The sequence below is a fragment of the Oncorhynchus kisutch genome, linkage group LG7 (genome assembly GCF_002021735.2).
Source record: "Oncorhynchus kisutch isolate 150728-3 linkage group LG7, Okis_V2, whole genome shotgun sequence".
Taxonomy (NCBI): Eukaryota; Metazoa; Chordata; class Actinopteri; order Salmoniformes; family Salmonidae; genus Oncorhynchus; species Oncorhynchus kisutch.
This window is the reverse complement of record NC_034180.2, coordinates 13,370,841-13,390,254: the sequence shown is the minus strand read 5'-3', so window position 1 is coordinate 13,390,254 and position 19,414 is coordinate 13,370,841. Positions and strand designations below refer to the sequence as shown.

Genomic DNA, 19,414 nt, shown 5'->3' with positions numbered 1-19,414 from the left:
AAGCATCTTTAATAAACTAATTCAAGTGATTTGATCAAATATGATCTGAAACTCTTTTGGTGATTGAATGTGTATTGAATAATGTGACGTAAATGAAGTGTGATGGAATGTGCAAAAAATGTGGGTGTACGTTAACGTTCAATAGAAATTGACCAATGAAAACACGCATTTGAAAATATATGGGAGAAAAAAAATATATATTAGACAGCATCACTGATTGGCCAAGCAGCTGCTTTACGGGTGAGATGCACTGTTGAGCGCTACATCCACTTTAAAGATTCTGAATGGTTCACGCCTAGGAGGCTGCTTGACACAGGTTTGTTGGCTGTTTAACTTTATGCTTTGCCTATTCAATTATATTGTTCCAGGTTTGTGCTCAATAATTATGTAAAAATAATGAATACATGATTGTGTTTGCGCAATAACATTGATAACTGGGCCATTTAAAAACCCCACCAGTCACCATAAATCGCTCAATTCTCAAAAGGTGTAGATGTCTGGTGGATTCATTCGTTTTTAAATGTAGATAACCTCCATCATAATATCAATACAGATTACGTGATATCGCAGGCTGGATAGTCTACGGATTTTAAGACGTAGGCCTATACTCGAAACATCATGAAAACAATAGTTCTCTTTTACAGGCGTTCCCTATTTCGTAACGTGCTTGGTGAATCAACACGTAGTCATTAAAATATCTATGTCCTGTATAACTTTTTCTTCCTGTAAGCTATATCAATTTCTTGCGACAGCAAATTGTAAAACCAAATATCCGAGGCAGTCTAGTGGAAGAGGTTGAAGAAAAAGGTCGTATGAGGAAATAGTACGTTTTGTGCGACACTCAACTTTGTTTCGAAACGTTTATTAGCGTGATGCGCGCTGTTAAGACTTGTGAAAAGAGCCCGAATGACGGCATTGTTAGTTAGTTAGCTAATATTGTAATACAAGTTTAAAAGGAGACAATGTATCCATTGTCAAACTCGTGTTGCGGCATCCCCCGCCTTGTCATTTGTATCGAGACTGTTTGCTGAGATGCGATCAGTGATTGTCGAAAAATATTCTTATGTTTAAAAACAAACTATTTAAACAAGCAATATAAAATACTATTTCCATTAGTAAAGCAAAAACGATAGGCTACTCCGAAATGGAAATACTTTTGATTTGATTTTGGGATTAACAGTCATTTTTAGCACGTTGCATTTAAATAGAAAGGGTGATACCCGTTGAAGTGATCAGGTTCTGTTGAAATTGCAATGTAGCAATATATTTTCATGGAGTAGCTTGTTGCATATTAATGCTGCATTTGGCCTACTCTGGTCTGGTGACCTTTTCAAAGGAAGGTATATTTTTGCTCTTGCTAAATAGTTCATACGTGTTAAGCTTAGTACAGGTGTCAAAGATTTAGACAGCATCACTGACCTATTGGTGTTACTAAATAGTCAATGTTCTTTGCCAGAAATCTGTAATGCACACTTTCTTAACCCTGCCCAGGTCAGCTCAGGGTGGCTGCAAGTTCACAGCTATTTCAAAGACATACACTTGTTACCAATGGTTGTAGCCTACTTATTAAGCCCAAGTTCAAATAATGACGGGTGCCTTTGAAACTTGGTTGGGTAGAACACCTGAACATTTGATGTCTTATAAGCTAGGCCTATACCTGGCTCAATGTGGCACAGCAGACAACCACAGAGGAATTGTGTGGAATGTTGCCTGGAGTCTGTTTTTGACATTGACTTACTGAGTGCGCTGGTTTTAACTGCCTCTCCTGTTGACAATATTCTAGAGATGCGAACCCTTTATTTCACTGGATTGGTCTGCCATGTGGTTATCATATGGAGTTGCATTTTTTTCATATACTACAAAGGGGAGAGTATTTTGTCAGTGCATTACAGTACTGCTGATGAAGACGGTCAGGTTTAGGTGAAAGGTGAATGTCTCTTATTGACTACAACCCCCAGGGGCAGTGTGTTCCTTAAACTCTAGTAGTCTGCATTATATAAAAAAGTTGCCAGCTAAGGGAGTGGTGGCATGCCCCCCTGCAAAAATGTTTGCCCTTCAAAATCAGATTTAGTTGCATCTAATGCACACCAATTTGTCATTCAATTAAGTAGATGCCTTAAAAGTAGGCAGCTGGTGCTTATGGAACACATGGAAGGGGTCACCTGTGTGTTTCAGTGAGGTGAAATGTTCACAATGTCGCAGATAGAAGTGTAACAAATACAGGTAACATGGATTCTTATTCTACTTGACAGACAACCATATCTGTTCTACTCACTGCTTTTATATATGAACGTTTCTGTAACGTTGCACCATCCTGAACCGGTCCCTGTTTACACCCATTCATCATCCAGCCAGGCTGTGTGCCACCTGTTGCCTGGCTCCCAATCCCATCCTAGCTTTTTTTTGCCTAAAAGGTCCTAGATCTGGTCTGAAACCAACCCCTATGAAAATGTTCTTTAGTAGCTTGAATTCATGTCAAATGCAGATATGAACAGATGTGTTGACTGACAACCATGTGGCAACATCTACAGAAGATCTTCACATGCCTTTTACTATATATTACAAAGTTATTCTGCTACGAAGTCTGGTTCGTATTTGCCTATGTTACATCTCTCCAAATGTGCCGCAAAATGGTGCCGACAGAGGGCTGCTTTGCTTCTAGTCCTAAGAAACTTTGCAGTATTTTAAAAAAAAAATTATGTATTATTTCTTACATTGTTAGCCCAGAATTCTGTTACATAGAGCTGGGAAGAATTAGATATCAGAGCGGTGTCAACTTACCAGCACTATGACCAGGAATACGACTGTTCCGAAGTGGATCCTTTGTCCGGACTACCCAGGGAAGTTGAGATGATTCCAGAGGCTGACCCAAAACAACGCCGCCAGAGAAGAGGTAGACGGAGCGGTCTTCTGGCCAGACTTTGAAGGCGCGCACACCACACTCGAGAGCGGTGGGTATTTCTTGCGAATGTCTCTAAATAACAAAGGTAGATGAAATTAGGGCAAGGGTTGCTTTCCAGAGAGACATCAGGGATTGTAACATACTCTGTTTCACAGAAAATGACTCTCGGAGTCGATACAGCCACTTGGAATCTTTGTACATTGCGCCGACAGGAATAAACTTCTCTCCGGAGTCATTAACTCGTTTTTCAACCTCTCCACAAATTTCTTGTTAACAGACTATAGTTTTGGCAAGTCGGTTAGGACATCCTACTTTATGCATGACAAGTAATTTTTCCGACAATTGTTTACAGACAGATTATTTCACTTAGAATTCACTGTCACAATTCCATTGGGTCAAGTTTACATACACTAAGTTGACTGCGCCTTTAAACAGCTTGGAAAATTCCAGTAAATGTTGTCATGGCTTTAGACGCTTCTGATAGGCTAATTGACGTCATTTGAGTCAATTGGAGGTGTACCTGTGGATATATTTCAAGGCCTACCTTCAAACTCAGTGCCTCTTTGCTTGACATCATGGGAAAATCAAAAGAAATCAGCCAAGACTTCAGAAAAAAAATGGTAGACCTCCAAGTCTGCTTCATCCTTAGGAGAAATTTCCAAACACCTGAAGGTACCACGTTCACCTGTACAAACCATAGTAGGTAAGTATAAACACCACGGGACCATGTAGCCGTCATACCACTCAGGAAGGAGATGTGTTCTGTGTCTTAGAGATGAACGTGCTTAGGTGTGAAATGTGCATATCAATCCCAGAACAGCAGCAAGGACCTTATGAAGATGCTGGAGGAAATGGGTAAAAAAGTATCTAATATCCACAGTAAAACAAGTCCTATATTGACATAACCTGAAAGTCCTCTCAACAAGGAAGAAGCCACTGCTCCAAAACCGCCATTAAAAAAAGCCAGACTACGGTTTTGTAACTGCACATGGGGACAAAGATTGTACTTTTTTGGAGAAAAGTCCTCTGGTCTGATGAAACAAAAATAGAACTGTTTGGCCATAATTACCGTTTATGTTTGGAAGACAAAGGGGGATGCTTGCAAGCTGAAGAACACTATCCCAAACATGAAGCATGGGGGTGGCAACATCATCTTGTGGGGGTGCTTTGCTGCAGGAGGGACTGGTGCCTCACACACTCTGCCAACCATGATGTCCTTGCTGTGTCTGAATCCTGGCTTAGGAAGGCCACCAAAAATTCGGAGATTTCCATACCCAACTAACATTTTCCGTCAAGATAGGACTGCCAAAGGGGGAGGAGTTAGCCTGCAAAGTAATGTCACACTTTCCAGGTCCATACCCAAACAGTTCGTACTTCTAATTTAAAAAATGAATCTCTCCAGAGTTTATGTTAGGTGACCTAAACTGGGATATGCTTAACACCCCGGCAGTCCTACAATTTAAGCTAGATGCCCTTAATCTCACACAAATCATCAAGGAACCCACTAGGTACAACCCTAAATCTGTAAACAAGGGCACCCTCATAGACGTTATCCTGACCAACTGGCCCTCCAAATACACCTCCGCTGTCTTCAACCAGGATCTCAGCGATCACTGCCTCATTGCCTGTATCCGCTACGGGTCCGCAGTCAAACGACCACCCCTAATCGCTGTCAAACGCTCCCTAAAACACTTATGCGAGCAGGCCTTTCTAATCGACCTGGCCCGGGTATCCTGGAAGGATATTGACCTCATCCCGTCAGTTGAGGATGCCTGGTAATTCTTTAAATAACTTCCTCACCATCTTAGATAAGCATGCTCCGTTCAAAAAATGCAGATCTAAGAACAGATATAGCCCCTGGTTGACTCCAGAACTGACTGCCCTTGACCAGCACAAACGTTCTGTGGTGGACTGCAATAGCATCAAATAGTCCCTGCGATATGCAACTGTTCAGGGAGGTCACGAACCAATACACACAGTCAGTCAGGAAAGCAAAGGCAATTTTTTTCAAGCAGAAATTTGCATCCTGTAGCTCTAACTCCAAAAAGTTCTGGGACACTAATGTCCATGGAGAACAAGAGCACCTCCTCCCAGCTGCTGTCGTGGAAATTTCCTCTATTTACCAAATCATTGGAGCAAACCACACACACGTCAGAGTTGGTTATAAAAGTCCATCTTTAATTATATGAGCTCTATCACAATCCTGTGACTCTCAGAAAGATTCAGTGTCTCTCAAATGAATTCTCTGAGAGCCCCCTCACAATGCAACTGAGTTCCTTTTAATAGCAAAGACACACATAGTCAGACAGCATTGACATAATTCATCGTTCAGCTTTGTCTCCTTTCCCGAACCATAAACCAAATCCTCCATATCAACAGGCATATCAAATTGTCATTTAGATACAACCAACTCAAAATACAACCTCCTGGACAAACTCACGGAGAGGAGGATGAGGCTATAGGTTAAGATAGAAACAACATTAGAGGGCGCATAGAATGATTCCAGATACTGCCACCCTCCTTTCTCCACTGGGAAAAAGGTAGGGAGTGAAAGATATGTTTACACATGATGACACTTTGACCTCTCCCTTCTCAGCGGCCCATGCAACTTAGTTTTGACATAGAACAGAACTGCAACCTCGCCACAGTATTACAGAAAAATACCATTCTGATGAAGTAGCTTACACACATTTGTTGAATATTAAACATCTTACAAATGTTACCAACAAATTCTGATACTTCCACGACACTGCCCACTGCACTGAGGCTAGGTAACACGGTCACCACCGATAAATCCATGATAAGCGCAAATTTCACCAAGCATTTCTCAACGGCTGGCCATGCCTTCCTCCTGGCTGCCTCCCCAGCTTCTCCTTAACCCAAATCCAGAGAGCAGATGTTCTGAAAGAGCTGCAGAACCTGGACCCGTACAAATCAGCTGGGCTTGACAATCTGGACCCTCTTATTTATTTTACCTTTTATTTAACCAGGTAGGCAAGTTGAGAACAAGTTCTCATTTACAATTGCGACCTGGCCAAGATAAAGCAAAGCAGTTCGACAGATACAACGACAGAGTTACACATGGAGTAAAACAAACATACAGTATATTTCTGACTAACTATCCGCCGCCATTGTCGCAACCCCTATTAACCAGCCTGTTCAACCTCTCTTTCATATCGTCTGAGATCCCAAAGGACTGGAATGCTGCCGCGGTCATTCCCCTCTTCAAAGGGGGTGACACCCTAGACCCAAACTGTTACAGACCTATATCCATCCTGCCCTGCCTGCCTAAGGTCTTCGAAAGCCAAGTCAACAAACAGATCACTGACCATCTCGAATCCCACCGTACTTTCTCCGCTGTGCAATCTGGTTTCTGAGCTGGTCATGGGTGCAGCTCACCCACGCTAAAGGTACTAAACGATATCATAACCGCCATCGATAAAAGACAGTACTGTGCAGCCGTCTTCATCGACCTTGCCAAGGCTTTCGACTCTGTCAATCACCATATTCTTATCGGCAGACTCAGTAGCCTCGGTTTTTCTAATGACTGCCTTGCCTGGTTCTCCAATTACTTTGCAGACAGAGTTCAGTGTGTCAAATCGGAGGGCATGTTGTCCGGTCCTCTGGCAGTCTCTATGGGGGTGCCACAGGGTTCAATTCATGGGCCGACTCTTTTCTCTGTATATATCAATGTTGCTCTTGCTGCCGGCGATTCCCTCATCCACCTCTACGCAGACGACACCATTCTGTATACTTCTGGCCATTCCTTGGACACTGCTATCTAACCTCCAAACGAGCTTCAATGCCGTACAACACTCCTTCCGTGGCCTCCAACTGCTCTTAAACGCTAGTAAAACCAAATGCATGCTTTTCAACCGTTCGCTGCCTGCACCCGCACGCCCAACTAGCATCACCACCCTGGTTGGTTCCGACCTAGAATATGTGGACATCTGTAAGTACCTAGATGTCTGGCTAGACTGAACTCTCCTTCCAGACTCATCTCAAACATCTCCAATCCAAAATCAAATATAGAATCGACTTTCTATTTCACAACAAAGCCTTCTTCACTCGCCGCCAAACACTACTCTAGTAAAACTGACTATCCTCGACTTCGGCTATGTCATCTACAAAATTGCTTCCAACACTCTACTCAGCAAACTGGATGCAGTTTATCACAGTGCCATCCGTTTTGTCACTAAAGCACCTTATACCACCGCATGCTGGTGAGCATTTGCCCACTGAAGTCTGGTATGACACTGAAGAACACTGAAGAACAGTCAGGTCAGACCCTGGTGAGGACAGAGCACGCACATGAGCTTCCATGATGGTTTCTGACATTTTGTGCAGAAATACTTTGTTTGTGAGAACCCACAATTTCATCAGCTGTCTGAGTGACTGGTCTCAGATCTCACTGGTGAAGAAGCCGGATGTGGAGGTCCTGGACTTGCCTGCTTACACGTGGTTTGCGTTTTGAGGCCGGTTGGATGTACTGCCAAATTCTCTAAAATGACATCGGCTACAGATCCTGGTTCGATACCGGGCTGTGTTGCAGCCGGCCGCGACAAACCATTTGGCCCAGCGTCGTCTGGGTTCGGGAGGGTTTCGCCGGCCGGCATGTCCTTGTCCCATTGCGCTCTAGCATCTCCTGTGGCGGGCACATGCATGCTGACATGGTCGCCAGGTGTACCGTTTTCTCTGTCACATTGGTGCGGCTGGCTTCCGGGTTAAGCGTGCATTGTGTCAAGGAGCAGTGTGCGGGTTGTTTCAGAGGACCCACGGCTCTCGACCTTTGCCTCTCCCGAGTTTGTACGGGAGTTGCAGTGAAAGGACCAGACTAACTACCAATATGATGAAAAGGGGGGGGTCAAATTATAGCAGCGGCTTATGGTAGAGAAACCATAAGAGACAACTCTGGTGGCCATTCCTGCAGTCAGCATGCCAATTGCACACTCCCTCAAAATTAGAGATCTGTGGCATTGTTGTGACAACAGCATATTTTAGTGGCCTATTGTCCCCAGCACAAGGTGCTGTGTAATGATCATGTGGTTTCATCAGCATCTTGATATGCCACACCTGTCAGATGGATGGATTATCTTGGCAAAGGATGCTCACTAACACGGATATAAACATTTGTGCACATAATTTGAGAGAAATAAAAGCTTTTCTTGCGCATGGAACGTTTTTTATTTCAGCTCATGAAATATGGGACTAACACTTTCCTCTTAAAATATTGTTCAGTTCCCTTCTCTTGGAAACTGTCTCTTTATCCCCTACAGTTGTCCTGTATGTGCATACTTTGTTTGCTGCAGCGTATTCAAAACTGTAGTACTTGTTTGTGCCCTGCACATTTTCAAAGTAGCCTACCGTTTAACAACCTGAATTCCAGGCTGTTTTTTAAACTATTTTATATTTTGAACATGGCTCAGGTTAACCGCTCTTCTTTTTAAGCAAGTTAGGAACTAAGTAAAAGTAGCTAATAAGTTATACTCCATCTTTTAACATCATATCCAGGGATCTCCAAGAATGTTTCTGTATAAACCTAGCTAGTCTGACTCATGCACTTGACTTGCCCTGAAATGACTGAACCACTTTCTTTTTAGCTGGGCCTGGGGGGACAAAATCCAGCTGGATTGTGGCCCCCACACTTCCGTTTTCTGGCTGAGTGGGGTGACTGGTGGCCGTGCGCTGCCATTGGCCTGTCATCTTCCCAGGCCTATTATGGAGGGGCTGGCTGGAGGGGGAGCAGCAGTGGAGGGTTACCTTTAGCCTGAAAACGAGTCCCAGCCAAGCCATGTGACTCCTGTGCCATGTCCCTTTTCCTTGCTCTCCCCGGCTAGCTGAATGAGACGAGCGCACACATGCACCGTGTGTGTGTGGGGCATATACATGCATATACAGACGCTTGTATGCACATACCACACACTTCGGAGTGTGAGCAGGTTGGTATGGAAACAATGATAACAGAGGGGGGCTGAGAGGGAGATGTCAATGGTTTTAAGTATATCGAGCATTCGGCTGTGGTTAGTTACAAACTGTTCCTTGTTTGCCCTAGTCTTAAGAATTCCACCATTTTGTTTGACCTAAAAGGTGTTCCATATCTGGAGGTTGTTCTGTAAATACAGCAACATTTACCTCTTCCTTGTTACAATCTCATTTCCCTGGCAGTGTGTGTGTGCCAAGCTACCAGCTACCAGTGTGTCTACCTCAGAGCCAGTTTACGTGAGATTAGATTCTTCGTAATTAACATGTTTCAGATGTGATGGATCTGCCATTAACATCCTGGACTAAATCCTCATCACTGTGATGGGGATCTATTAGGGCTTTCATGGTTAGGGCTGCCACAGTAATTCTGTAATCGTGTAACTGACGATAATGGGTGAAGACATCATGAAAGTAAAAATAATACGCGTTTTAATACAAAGAAATATATATTTAATATTTTTTACTTGGCAAATCCAGTTAAGAACAAATTCTTATTTACAATAATGGCCTATTTCCCCCCCCCCCCCCCCCCCCCCCCCCCCCCCCATCCAAACCCTCCCCTAACCCGGATGATGCTGGGCCAATTGTGCAGCGCCCTATGGGACTCCCGATCAGGGCCGGTTGTGACACAGCCTGGGAACAAACCAGGGTCTGTAGTGATGACTCTAATGTAGTGACTGACTGAAGATGGCCAGGCATTAAAGACAAGACGTGTGGTTGAGTCCATTTCCACGGTAACATGGACTCTTTACAACGTGATGAAACGTTGCTGCAAATACATGCACCCAATGGCTTACCACAAATGGGGCACACTGTCACTTGACAGATATATCAGCAAGTTAGGCTAGCTAACCCCAAGCTGTCAGTCTAACTATAAGTAAACAGTCTCTGATTTGAGACTTTGGTTGCTTAGGCAACCCCCCCTGTTTGAAAGGGGGCGTCGCCCTATTAGTTGTGAAGTCTACTGTAGCTCAGTCCCCTCTGGGAGCAACTGCTACTACTTCAGGGACACAAGGTAAAGGCACCTCTACTGTATGCTATACTGATACAAAGCAGTTACTTGTTTTTTTGTGGCTATTTTTCAATGATTGTCGCATAATGTGAATATCTCGGGGTTTGTCACCTCTGCATTAGCCACCTAGTTCCTAGTATTACAGCTTCAAAGAACTGGAGTTTTAGTAATTATTTTCATGCTTGGAATTGATCCAAGTGTAGTCATCTCATTTGGCAAGTTTAAGTCGTGTGATGCGACAAACCTAATGTAAAATGATTAGTTAGAACATAATTTTGGTCAACGGAACAGGCTTTACACATACACTACTGATTTTGGTCTTTCTATATGGGCCACACTTTAATCCTTTATTATCAAATTATCTGTTAAACCTTATGCATCATCGCACATTTGGTTATTGTGTAACTTTACGATCAGCAAATAGCTTATCTTCCAAGTGTGACGTTTTACTGGTCTGATATCGACAGCAGGGATCAAGTTAGAACAAAGCCTCTTGGGACATATTGCTTGAGGGATAATAAAAGTGAAGTCAAATGTAAGGCCTATGGGCAGCAGCCTAAGGGCCAAGAGGCTGAACAGGTTTTTGTACCAAGGGTGGAAATGTATGTACTGAAGTGTCTTAATGATTTGATGAGCCCTCTGCTTAACCTCAGGACAGCATCTTTGTCATTTGACTTAAATTGACTTGAAATAAAGATTAAGGTCTATTTCAAGTGATTATTTGCATTTCAAGTGCTGAATTGCTTTTTGACTCATGATTCATAACCAGGTGAAGTATTAGATGAAAGTTTGATTAGAAATTATTCCTCCCGCTAATTTTGACTCAGAAATGTGAACGAAGCAAATCTTTTATATTTAGAAACATTTCTTAGGCTAAATGTGACTGCCACTGTTGGAAGTCAAAATTGAGCCATCTCCCTATTGAAATAACCCTTCTCAGTCATCAATAGTGCCAGGCAGTCTGGGGACAAAGAGCATAGGGCGACCTATTCACTCTTTCCTGTTTCTCTATCGCTCTCTCTGATTTCTGTAATTGTGCCATTTGTTATGGAGGCTATGGGAGGACAGGACGAAGACTCTTTGAGACTGTAGTGCAGTTACCAATAGTAACACACCTCTGTCCTATAAAGTGCTTTTTAAGAGCAACAGGCTCGTCAAAAAATATTCTGTCGCATTTTAACTAAAATGACAGAAGTGTAGTCTTTAGTTTTAAAGACCCTTGACGGTTTTAATGCTAAAAGGTGATGTATAAACAAGTAATGCAACATTCAGTTTGGCTGACTATTGTATTGACAGAAGAGATGTTGACATTGAGAGAACATGTTGAGGTGACCTGCGACGTCACACTGGTCTCCATGTGGCGACTGAGTGACTAGAGCCTCAGAACCTTGTACTATAAAATACTTCCTGAAGGTAATACTGTTATAAAATGTTTTTTTAGCAATTTCATTTTTTGCTCATAAGACTTAACAAAACCAGAATCTATTTTAATTTTGTAATCTGCTCCCAAGCATTCCCACCTTCAATAGCGAGATCGCTTACAAATGTAAGCAAGGTTTGAAATGATTTAGTAAAATAACTGGTCTTCGTGGTCAATTTTTACAAATTATTTGTCTTTATGCTCCAGTCCCCGAGCCGCTTAAGAAACAATCGACCCGCGGCTGGTTCTTGTTGGTGATACATGCTGTAGAAAGTATCCACACCCCCTTACAGTTTTTGCATCACACCCTGGACTATCAATCCCTCCCTCTTTGCTTGGATCAATTAAACCGTGCTCTATTATGAGATCAATGCTGACTTCAAGGAAGTGTTTATACAGGGCCTTGTGTGCAGGGAAGAGGTGATTCCAGTGGGCTCACTATCAAAACACCTCAAACAGGAAATGTCACCATGTCTTACTTCCCCACTAAAACGAGATGTGGCATGTGTCGGTGTGCTGATATTGTCATGGAAACCTGGGTTCAGGATTGTTTTGAGTGTCAGATTGCCTCCCTTAAGGCATTCGTTATGTTTGCAAGTCAAGTGTATGGCGATGGGAAAATAATAGAATATAATACGAGGAGCTATATTTTCCTCCCTTGGTTTCAGTTTGAGGTGTTGCACTAAACCCTTTCTCTCACATCTTGTTTACATTTCACATGAAATGTGTGGCTCTCTGTCAATGTTCTGAAGTGGTTTCCTCTAGTGTTATTTCCGTCAGCTGCACTGGTCTAAGATTGCATGAGATGAAGGAAGCCTACTATTACTGTCGCTTTCAGACATCTTGTTATTGTAGGTGAGTGGACAAAAAAAAGGAAGCTATTTGAGAATAATAGGACCAACCACTTTCACTAGTACCTGCTACTTTAATGTTTGCAGAACCAAGGGGTTAAGATGGGTACAAACTGTTGGCAATAATAGTGTAGCTCTACCCTCAACCAAAGCTCCTTGCAGTCAAACATGTCACCCAAAATGTCCTCAGTGTGCAGGGTGGGAGAAAGGAACCGGGTACTAGTCATCCTGTGGCGATTATTGCTTTCCCCTATGCAGTTCTTTAATCTCTTTTATATATTGATGGGGTAGCTAGGGGAGATGGGTGGTGTCTGGTATGGAAATGTAACTTTTACTTTCTCCCTCATGCCCAAAGACTACAGATATGTAGGTGTTACACTGTCATTTAAAAACAATTCTCTCTAGACAACAGACGTGATGCAGATGCAAGCCCAGGAGCTCCTGAGACAGCTGCAGATCCCAGAGCTGGAGGATGTGTGCCAGTACATGCACAGCCTGCCCGCCAACATCCTGATGGGCGTGGGTGCCCTTGCCGCCCTCACCACCTACTGGTACGCCACGCGGCCCAAGGCCCTCAAGCCGCCCTGCGACCTCAACATGCAGTCAGTGGCCATGACGGTAAGGGAATGCTTTCATTACTTTTATTTATGTTCAAATCCCAGATTGCACATTTTAATGTTCCAGCACAAGTCCAAAGACCATAGGTTTCCTTAGTTTCTAAGACAACTTGTGTAACCGCATAGGAGGAAGTGATGAGGAAATAACAGCTATGGATTTGTCAACAAAAAAGGCTACACGTTACAAGAGAACTGTCTATAGATGCATCAGTCTTCATTACTGTATGGCATTGTACTTGTCCACAGTAAGTTATTCTTGTGCGTTTCTGAAGTGTTCTAATGTTAACTTGGTTTAAGGAATTTCAACAGTTGACAGTTAACATGGGTACTTTGGACAATGTGTTTTTAGTCCTGTTTGTCTGCACAGGTTAATATACAGGTTAATTTTGTTAACAACACTTTGAAGCGTTGGACCAGATTTTTCCATTTCAACTTTCAAAATATTCCATCTCAGTAACGGAGTAGGAGGCCAGACAACAATTGTGCTTGTCTGAGCATGTAGTCTGACTATTTACATTTTTGAGTGAGTCACTGAATGTCTGCATGAGCACCAGTACAGATTGAAGCATTTTAATGGACTCCCCTGATTTGATTGGATAAGAAGTAAGTCCCTGTTTATCTTGTTTAAGAAGTGAGATTAGTGTGTGTGAGCGCACACACCCCGGTGCTAGCAGTGGGAGGACTTGAGAAAGCTGTTCCGGCCTACGTAAACACGAAGTTCTTCGCTGTGCCAGCACTGCATTCCTCCAGTCCTCATCTCTTATTTTTCTTGTGTGCTGAAGACAAGGAAAATGTGTAATAGAACTGCGTTGTGTGTGCAGTGTAATAGAACTGCGTTGTGTGTGCAGTGTAACTAGTGTCTTTGTCCTTTCAGCCAGTCCTCTATTCGACATACAGTACAAAGTCATTATGCAGACAGATACTCATCATGACTAATGGAAAATACAGGGGTGGACAGTCTTCTCTTCTAGCATCTACTGCCTGTTTCTAAGTGAAGTTTTGAAATGGCTTGTTTGAGAAGTAGCAGTGGCTTTGAACACACTACACAAACCGTAATGATTTACAGTTACCCTATTCTAGACGCTGATCTTGGGTCAGTTTAGCATTTTCCATACAAATGTTTAAGGTTAGGATCTGGTGAAGGAAGCTGATCCTAGATCTGTGCCTTGAGGAAACTTCACCCAGAGCGACCACAAGGATGTGACTGGGCTTGTCAGTATGGGCCCCTTCATCACCATGGCAACAGTCTAGGCTGTGTTCCATTCCAGAGTATTAGCCACCCCTTCTCACTTCACCCAGCTACAACTTGACTGGTGAAAGTGATCCTTTTAGATCTGAAAAGCAGATCTTGCCCCTTCACACTCATTCACTGTGAGGTGGAAGGTGACCAGTTTCTCTAACCTCAGCCACCCCAGGTAGGCTAGCTTTATTCAGTCATTTCAGATCCTCAAAGGGGGAATGGGCTAGGATAACTTTCTGCAATGAAAAGCAGGCTTGCTGTGTTGCCTAGTGTAGCTGTGACAAACTTCGCAGAGCACATGACAGTGTAGTGGAGTATATTTTTGCTCTGTGGTTCACAGCTGCAAGAATGGACTGGCAATTAAGACCAATGCCAGATGGACTGGTCCATCTTAAGCCTGTGGACATGTGTAAATATTTTTGCATAGAATGATCCCAGTTTGGTTAATAGTAGGGGCCTGTCATGCCAAATAGTGTCCCCCTCTGTCACAATGGGATTCAACAAACTAGTAGCGTCCGTTGCTATATCAACGGTGTGACCTAATGATTTTGGATCTCATTAAAGCCTAAATGACATTCTTTTCATCATCACTATGCAAACAAGGCTGATTTCCACAAATCTGCTGTTTAAACCCAAAAATATATTTTGTAGCTAATACGTTTTTTTACTACTTTTTGGTACCTTTAACATTACTACATGAAATCCATGTCTTAAACGATGCCACATTTCAGAAATGGCAAAACTTGTAATCTGCTTGACACGTTAATGTTACTTACCTTACAGATCAGTCAGCTCATTTCCACTCCATTCATATTCAAATCTGTTTGATTCATACACTCTGGCTGTCATTATTTTATTTTAACATGCCCTTCCCTTGTTTACACTGAAATAATATCATTTCAGTAGTCTTGATTTTTTTCTTTTTCCTCATAGCTCATTGGTACACCCTTGTTGAATATGTTATGTATGTGTACTAGGATACAACAAGGAATAATGTGGATGTAACGGCGTTCTTCGTTTGTTGAGAGAGAGTCGGACCGAAATGCAGCGTGGTGGTTACTCATGTCTTTAATGAAGAAAAAGTGACGATACATGAAATAACTATAAATGCAAAAAAACAACAAATGGAACGTGAAACCTAATACAGCCTATCTGGTGAACACTACACAGAGACAGGAACAATCACCCACGAAATACAAAGCGAACTCAGGCTACCTAAATACGGTTCCCAATCAGAGGCAACGAGAAGCACCTGACCCTGATCGAGAACCGCCTCAGGCAGCCAAGCCTACACTAGACACACCCCTAATCAACCACAATCCCAATGCCTACAAAAAACCCCAATACGACAACACAATAACCCATGTCACACCCTGGCCTGAAAAAATAAAGAAAACACAAAATACTAAGACCAAGGCGTGACAGTGGAACAAATAAATACCATCAAAAGATGCCTTACAATAATGAACACCTTCTGAAACCGCTTTGAAAACCAACCTGATTTTTAATACAAACTTTGTTTTTTGGTACAGTTGTCTTTTAGATTTTTTTTGTACACACATGGCAATCAGACTAAAATACTTCATTCTGATGTGTGGAATAAAGGGGTGGGTGCTGTGGTTGGGAGGTTCTGCTTGTCACTTGTTTTCAACATGCAGTCTTGGAAGGGAGCACTCCTGCTCTTTGTTTGCAGTGCTAGTGGTTTTTAGTTCATCAGTGTATTTCACATTATGTGCCCTGTATGATACGGCTGTCAAACTTCATTAGCAGTAGCTTTAGATGATGGGATGGGAAGATTGTTGGGCAATCAGAAGTCACCAGATGTAGAATTTCATCTGCAGGGAGAGGAGAGTTAAAGGATGAGGAAAGGGGCAGAATCGAGATAGCTGCAGCACCTGATCAAGCAAAGTTCTTCCTGTCACTTACCCTCGCCAGGCAGGCAATCTCAGTCATGAGTTCAATAACATGGGCCTGGTTTAGTTGGAAGCCCTCTTACCACGTCAAGGTACAGGCTGAGAGAATGATTTAGTTTATAATTGAGGCCTTTAACCCCCTACTCTTTGTAGTGATTGACCTGATGGGGCTTGGATAGGTGTAGCAATATGGTGATGACTCAACCCTGCTGTGTAATGGACTCCGGGAGACTTATGCCATAATACATCCACAAATCTAGAACCTCCAGATATGCAAACACCAACTGGAAACCATTGTCCAATTCCATACCAACCCTGTCTTAATGTTCATTTGGAATTGGACACAAAAGATGAATGGTTAGGGAGAAGGGGTTAAGGACCAGTAAGTAATTGGGCAATTGAACTGTCAATTGAGAATTTTACTTGCAATGAATACATCTTAATATGCAAATGTATGCATTTTCTAGCCAATTTGAGCAAGTTTCAAAAATTTATCAGCAAACAAATGGAAAAATATACAAATATTTACATGCTTGTAAACGTTACTTAGAATACAAGACAAATACATATGCTATATAATTACCAACTTCACAGCCAATGTCTGCAATAAAACACATCTTTATACAATACAACAGGTTATTTACAATAAGATGCAATGTAGTAAAATCCCTACTGTCTTGAGGTGGAGAGCTGGCCAAGCAGTGAAAACCGGTGTGGGGGAAATATCAGACAAAACCGATGAACAGACAAATTCACTCTGACAAGATGTGACAACACGCATGAAAATGCTTACCGCATCTCCTGGATGGGGAATGGAATCGGGACTGGGAAATGGTGCCATGTGCCCAGCCTGAAAACGAATTCTGATGGTATCGTGCCATGGAGCGTTCCTCATCTCTGCAGAGAGTAAGTGTTTGCAATAGCAAACAGCCCACAATATGTGCCCCCTTTCTTCTACTGGACTGTCAGCCACTCCACAGTCAGAGGTCCCTGGAAAAGATAAGGGAGAGGTGAGTTGTGAGAAACTCTGGGGTGGTGTTGCAACCACTGGAGTTATAAACCACCACATACCTACCTGGCAGCGACGGTTACTTACTGTGACCCAGTGGTTAGCCTTGAGATTGACTATCTGGACAAACCCCTGAGCCAGTGTTGGTACTGCTGACAGCATGGTGATGCCGCTCACTGTGAGGAGGCCTCCTAATTCTGGATGCTGCACCTACAAAAGAGCTTGAGCATTATCAATTGTAAAATTGTCTAACCAGGAGTGTGATGGAAGAATGACCCCCCCCCCCCCCCCCCCCCCCCCCACACACACACACACACACACACACAGAGCAGCTGGCCTTACCTGTCCCTGTTGGACACTAGTGACGCGAACCCCACTAGTGTCTTCTAGTCTGGACTTAACCGCCCCTGTTCCTCCAGTCTGACGCAAGCCACCTGGAAGAACATTTGACGGATTAGTGCAGTGTTATGAAGGGGAGATATGTACTTTTTCAACAGATTTTGAAAGTATAGCCTAGCTCAAGCTGGTCCCCTTCTGACTTATAGCACAGAGAATCAGACTGATCCGAACTCACTGGCTCTGGTGGATGGGACACCACCTGGGTGGCTCGGACAGTTGACTGTCCTAAAGTCATTTGGAGAGATTTAAGAGGTACATTTTTATGCACTCAGCAAAACTACCATTTCTTGCTTTCTCAAATGTCGACCAAAGCTTAACATACTTTGTCTCACAGGCTTCAGACATGTAGGGCGTCGGGGCTTTGTGGTCGACCGCCCAACTGGTGAAGGTTTTTGGCTTCCTCCGAGGTAACCGTTATGAAGAGAAATGTCAGTGTTAGGAAAACCAAAACTAGCTTCAGGTTATTTTGTGTGCAAATTCAAATTGTTATTATCTGAGAATTTCAAATATTTACTTTAACGAATGATGACCCCAGCTTGGAGCTAAGGAGCAGCGAGGTTTCGCCTTCCTTTCGTCCTTCTTCCAAACCAAGTCTTTCACTCTGCTTATCCTGTGCCTTCTTGATGTTCAGTCTCCTCAGGTGTGGCTGGCCATCCTTCCCCCATAGGTACATGTGATTGCCTAACAAGTTTGAAGACGAGTTGTTGAAATACTAATTTCTAAGTAAAGTTGCGTACAAATGTGCGAAACCGCAACATTCAAACGAGGCTACAAAGAACTAATGGGACTGTAGCGACTGTGACTTCAAAATTGGGGGTGTGAACTAGGTTTCTATTCAAGCGTTGATCGACATGGTAATGGCTCTATAGTATTGGAGAAAAGTTGAGAACTGACCCTCCATTACATCGTGACGTGTCATGCCGTAACGTACAGCACACAAAGCAAATATTTCTGTCTTACGATCTCTCTCAACCAGGTGTAGCACTTCTCTCATCCTTTAAAAACAAGAAATGGACAGTGACTGGGGTAAGGGGGATAGTCATTTTTTGCGTCATAGCATGCGATCATCATTCTCAAAGCCGCGGTTTACTTCTAAGATCACTTTAGCACCGCCCTAAACCCGATTTCAAATTTGACAAACCTTCAAATAGGTATGTAATGACCGTTTTTATTTACATTTTAGAGGTGTTAAGTTGGACAGATCGAGTGGGGGGCGGGGGGAAGCAATTTCTCTCCTTCTCACTATCACGCATTAGTTTCTCTTCCCCCACCCGCCATTTTTAAAAAGACCCAACGGGGCTCATTGCCTTGAGTCCTGCAGAAACGGGCAGCATGGGGGCCATGTAATTGATTCTGCTGGAAAGGGGAGAAATTGTGCTTTACAATGCTATTGACATTGCAGTTGATCTGGAGTATTACGTTTTTGGGGCAATAAAATAAGGTCAACTGTACGGACCAAGGCGATGTACAAAAGTGAGTTTACGCAACATCGCCCAGTTGGAAAGATTAAAGAATCTCCACGAGGGATGCCATTTTAAAGTGCAAGCTACTATAATACGAACAGAAAGTGGCTACAATAACAGCTAGCACGCCAACTTAGCCAGACAGATGTTTAGTTATTTAGCTGAGGTAAATAAGTAACTAGCAATGTCAATATAAAGTATTTAAAAACAGCTCGTAATAATTTTGCGCGGACTGATAGAGCGCTTCTGAGGTGAAGTAGAACCTCCTTCCTTCGCGACCGCTATGAGGTAACCAAGCAACCAGCATAGCAACAGACGCTTTGGTTCATTACGTAATCCAGTCAATGTTGCATTTTCTTGCAACAGCCCTAGGAACAGGAGTTTGAACTCATCGAATCCCATTGTGATGTAGAGGGGGACACTATTTGGCCAGGGGACATTATTTGGCATGACAGGCCCGAAGGGGGAAGCTGGTGTTGGGGTACCTGGGCCAATTTCTGGTCCCTGGAGGGAAATGATCGGGAATGAGGAGTTGGTATCGAGAGGAGTTTGCATTCAAGTTTTTGATGTACACACTGTACAGTTCTCCCACCCTCATTATGCAAA

The 19,414-nt window shown here is 43.0% G+C and overlaps 1 protein-coding gene and 1 long non-coding RNA gene across 4 annotated transcripts in view; one reads left to right on the top strand and one right to left on the bottom strand.

Moving 5' to 3' along the window:
• Positions 1-203: 203 nt before the first annotated feature.
• Positions 204-19,414, top strand: part of LOC109894210 (long-chain-fatty-acid--CoA ligase 1-like) — a 49,287-nt gene continuing 30,076 nt past the window's right edge. Inside the window, exons 1-2 of one of the 3 annotated variants that reach the window (XM_020487501.2) lie at positions 204-316; positions 12,573-12,785. In XM_020487501.2, the coding sequence (XP_020343090.1) occupies positions 12,585-12,785 (201 nt within the window). In that variant the 5' untranslated portion in view covers positions 204-316; positions 12,573-12,584. Of the gene's footprint in view, positions 317-2,727; positions 2,952-9,848; positions 9,900-12,572; positions 12,786-19,414 lie in introns of those variants that run through there. The other 2 variants (XM_031828509.1, XM_020487503.2) reach the window with 2 other exon arrangements.
• LOC116374674 (uncharacterized) lies at positions 15,395-18,383 on the bottom strand. Its single transcript, XR_004210555.1, has 3 exons — positions 17,289-18,383; positions 16,731-17,156; positions 15,395-15,859 (listed from the first exon to the last, which is right to left on the bottom strand). It is a non-coding gene; the product is annotated as an uncharacterized LOC116374674 (long non-coding RNA).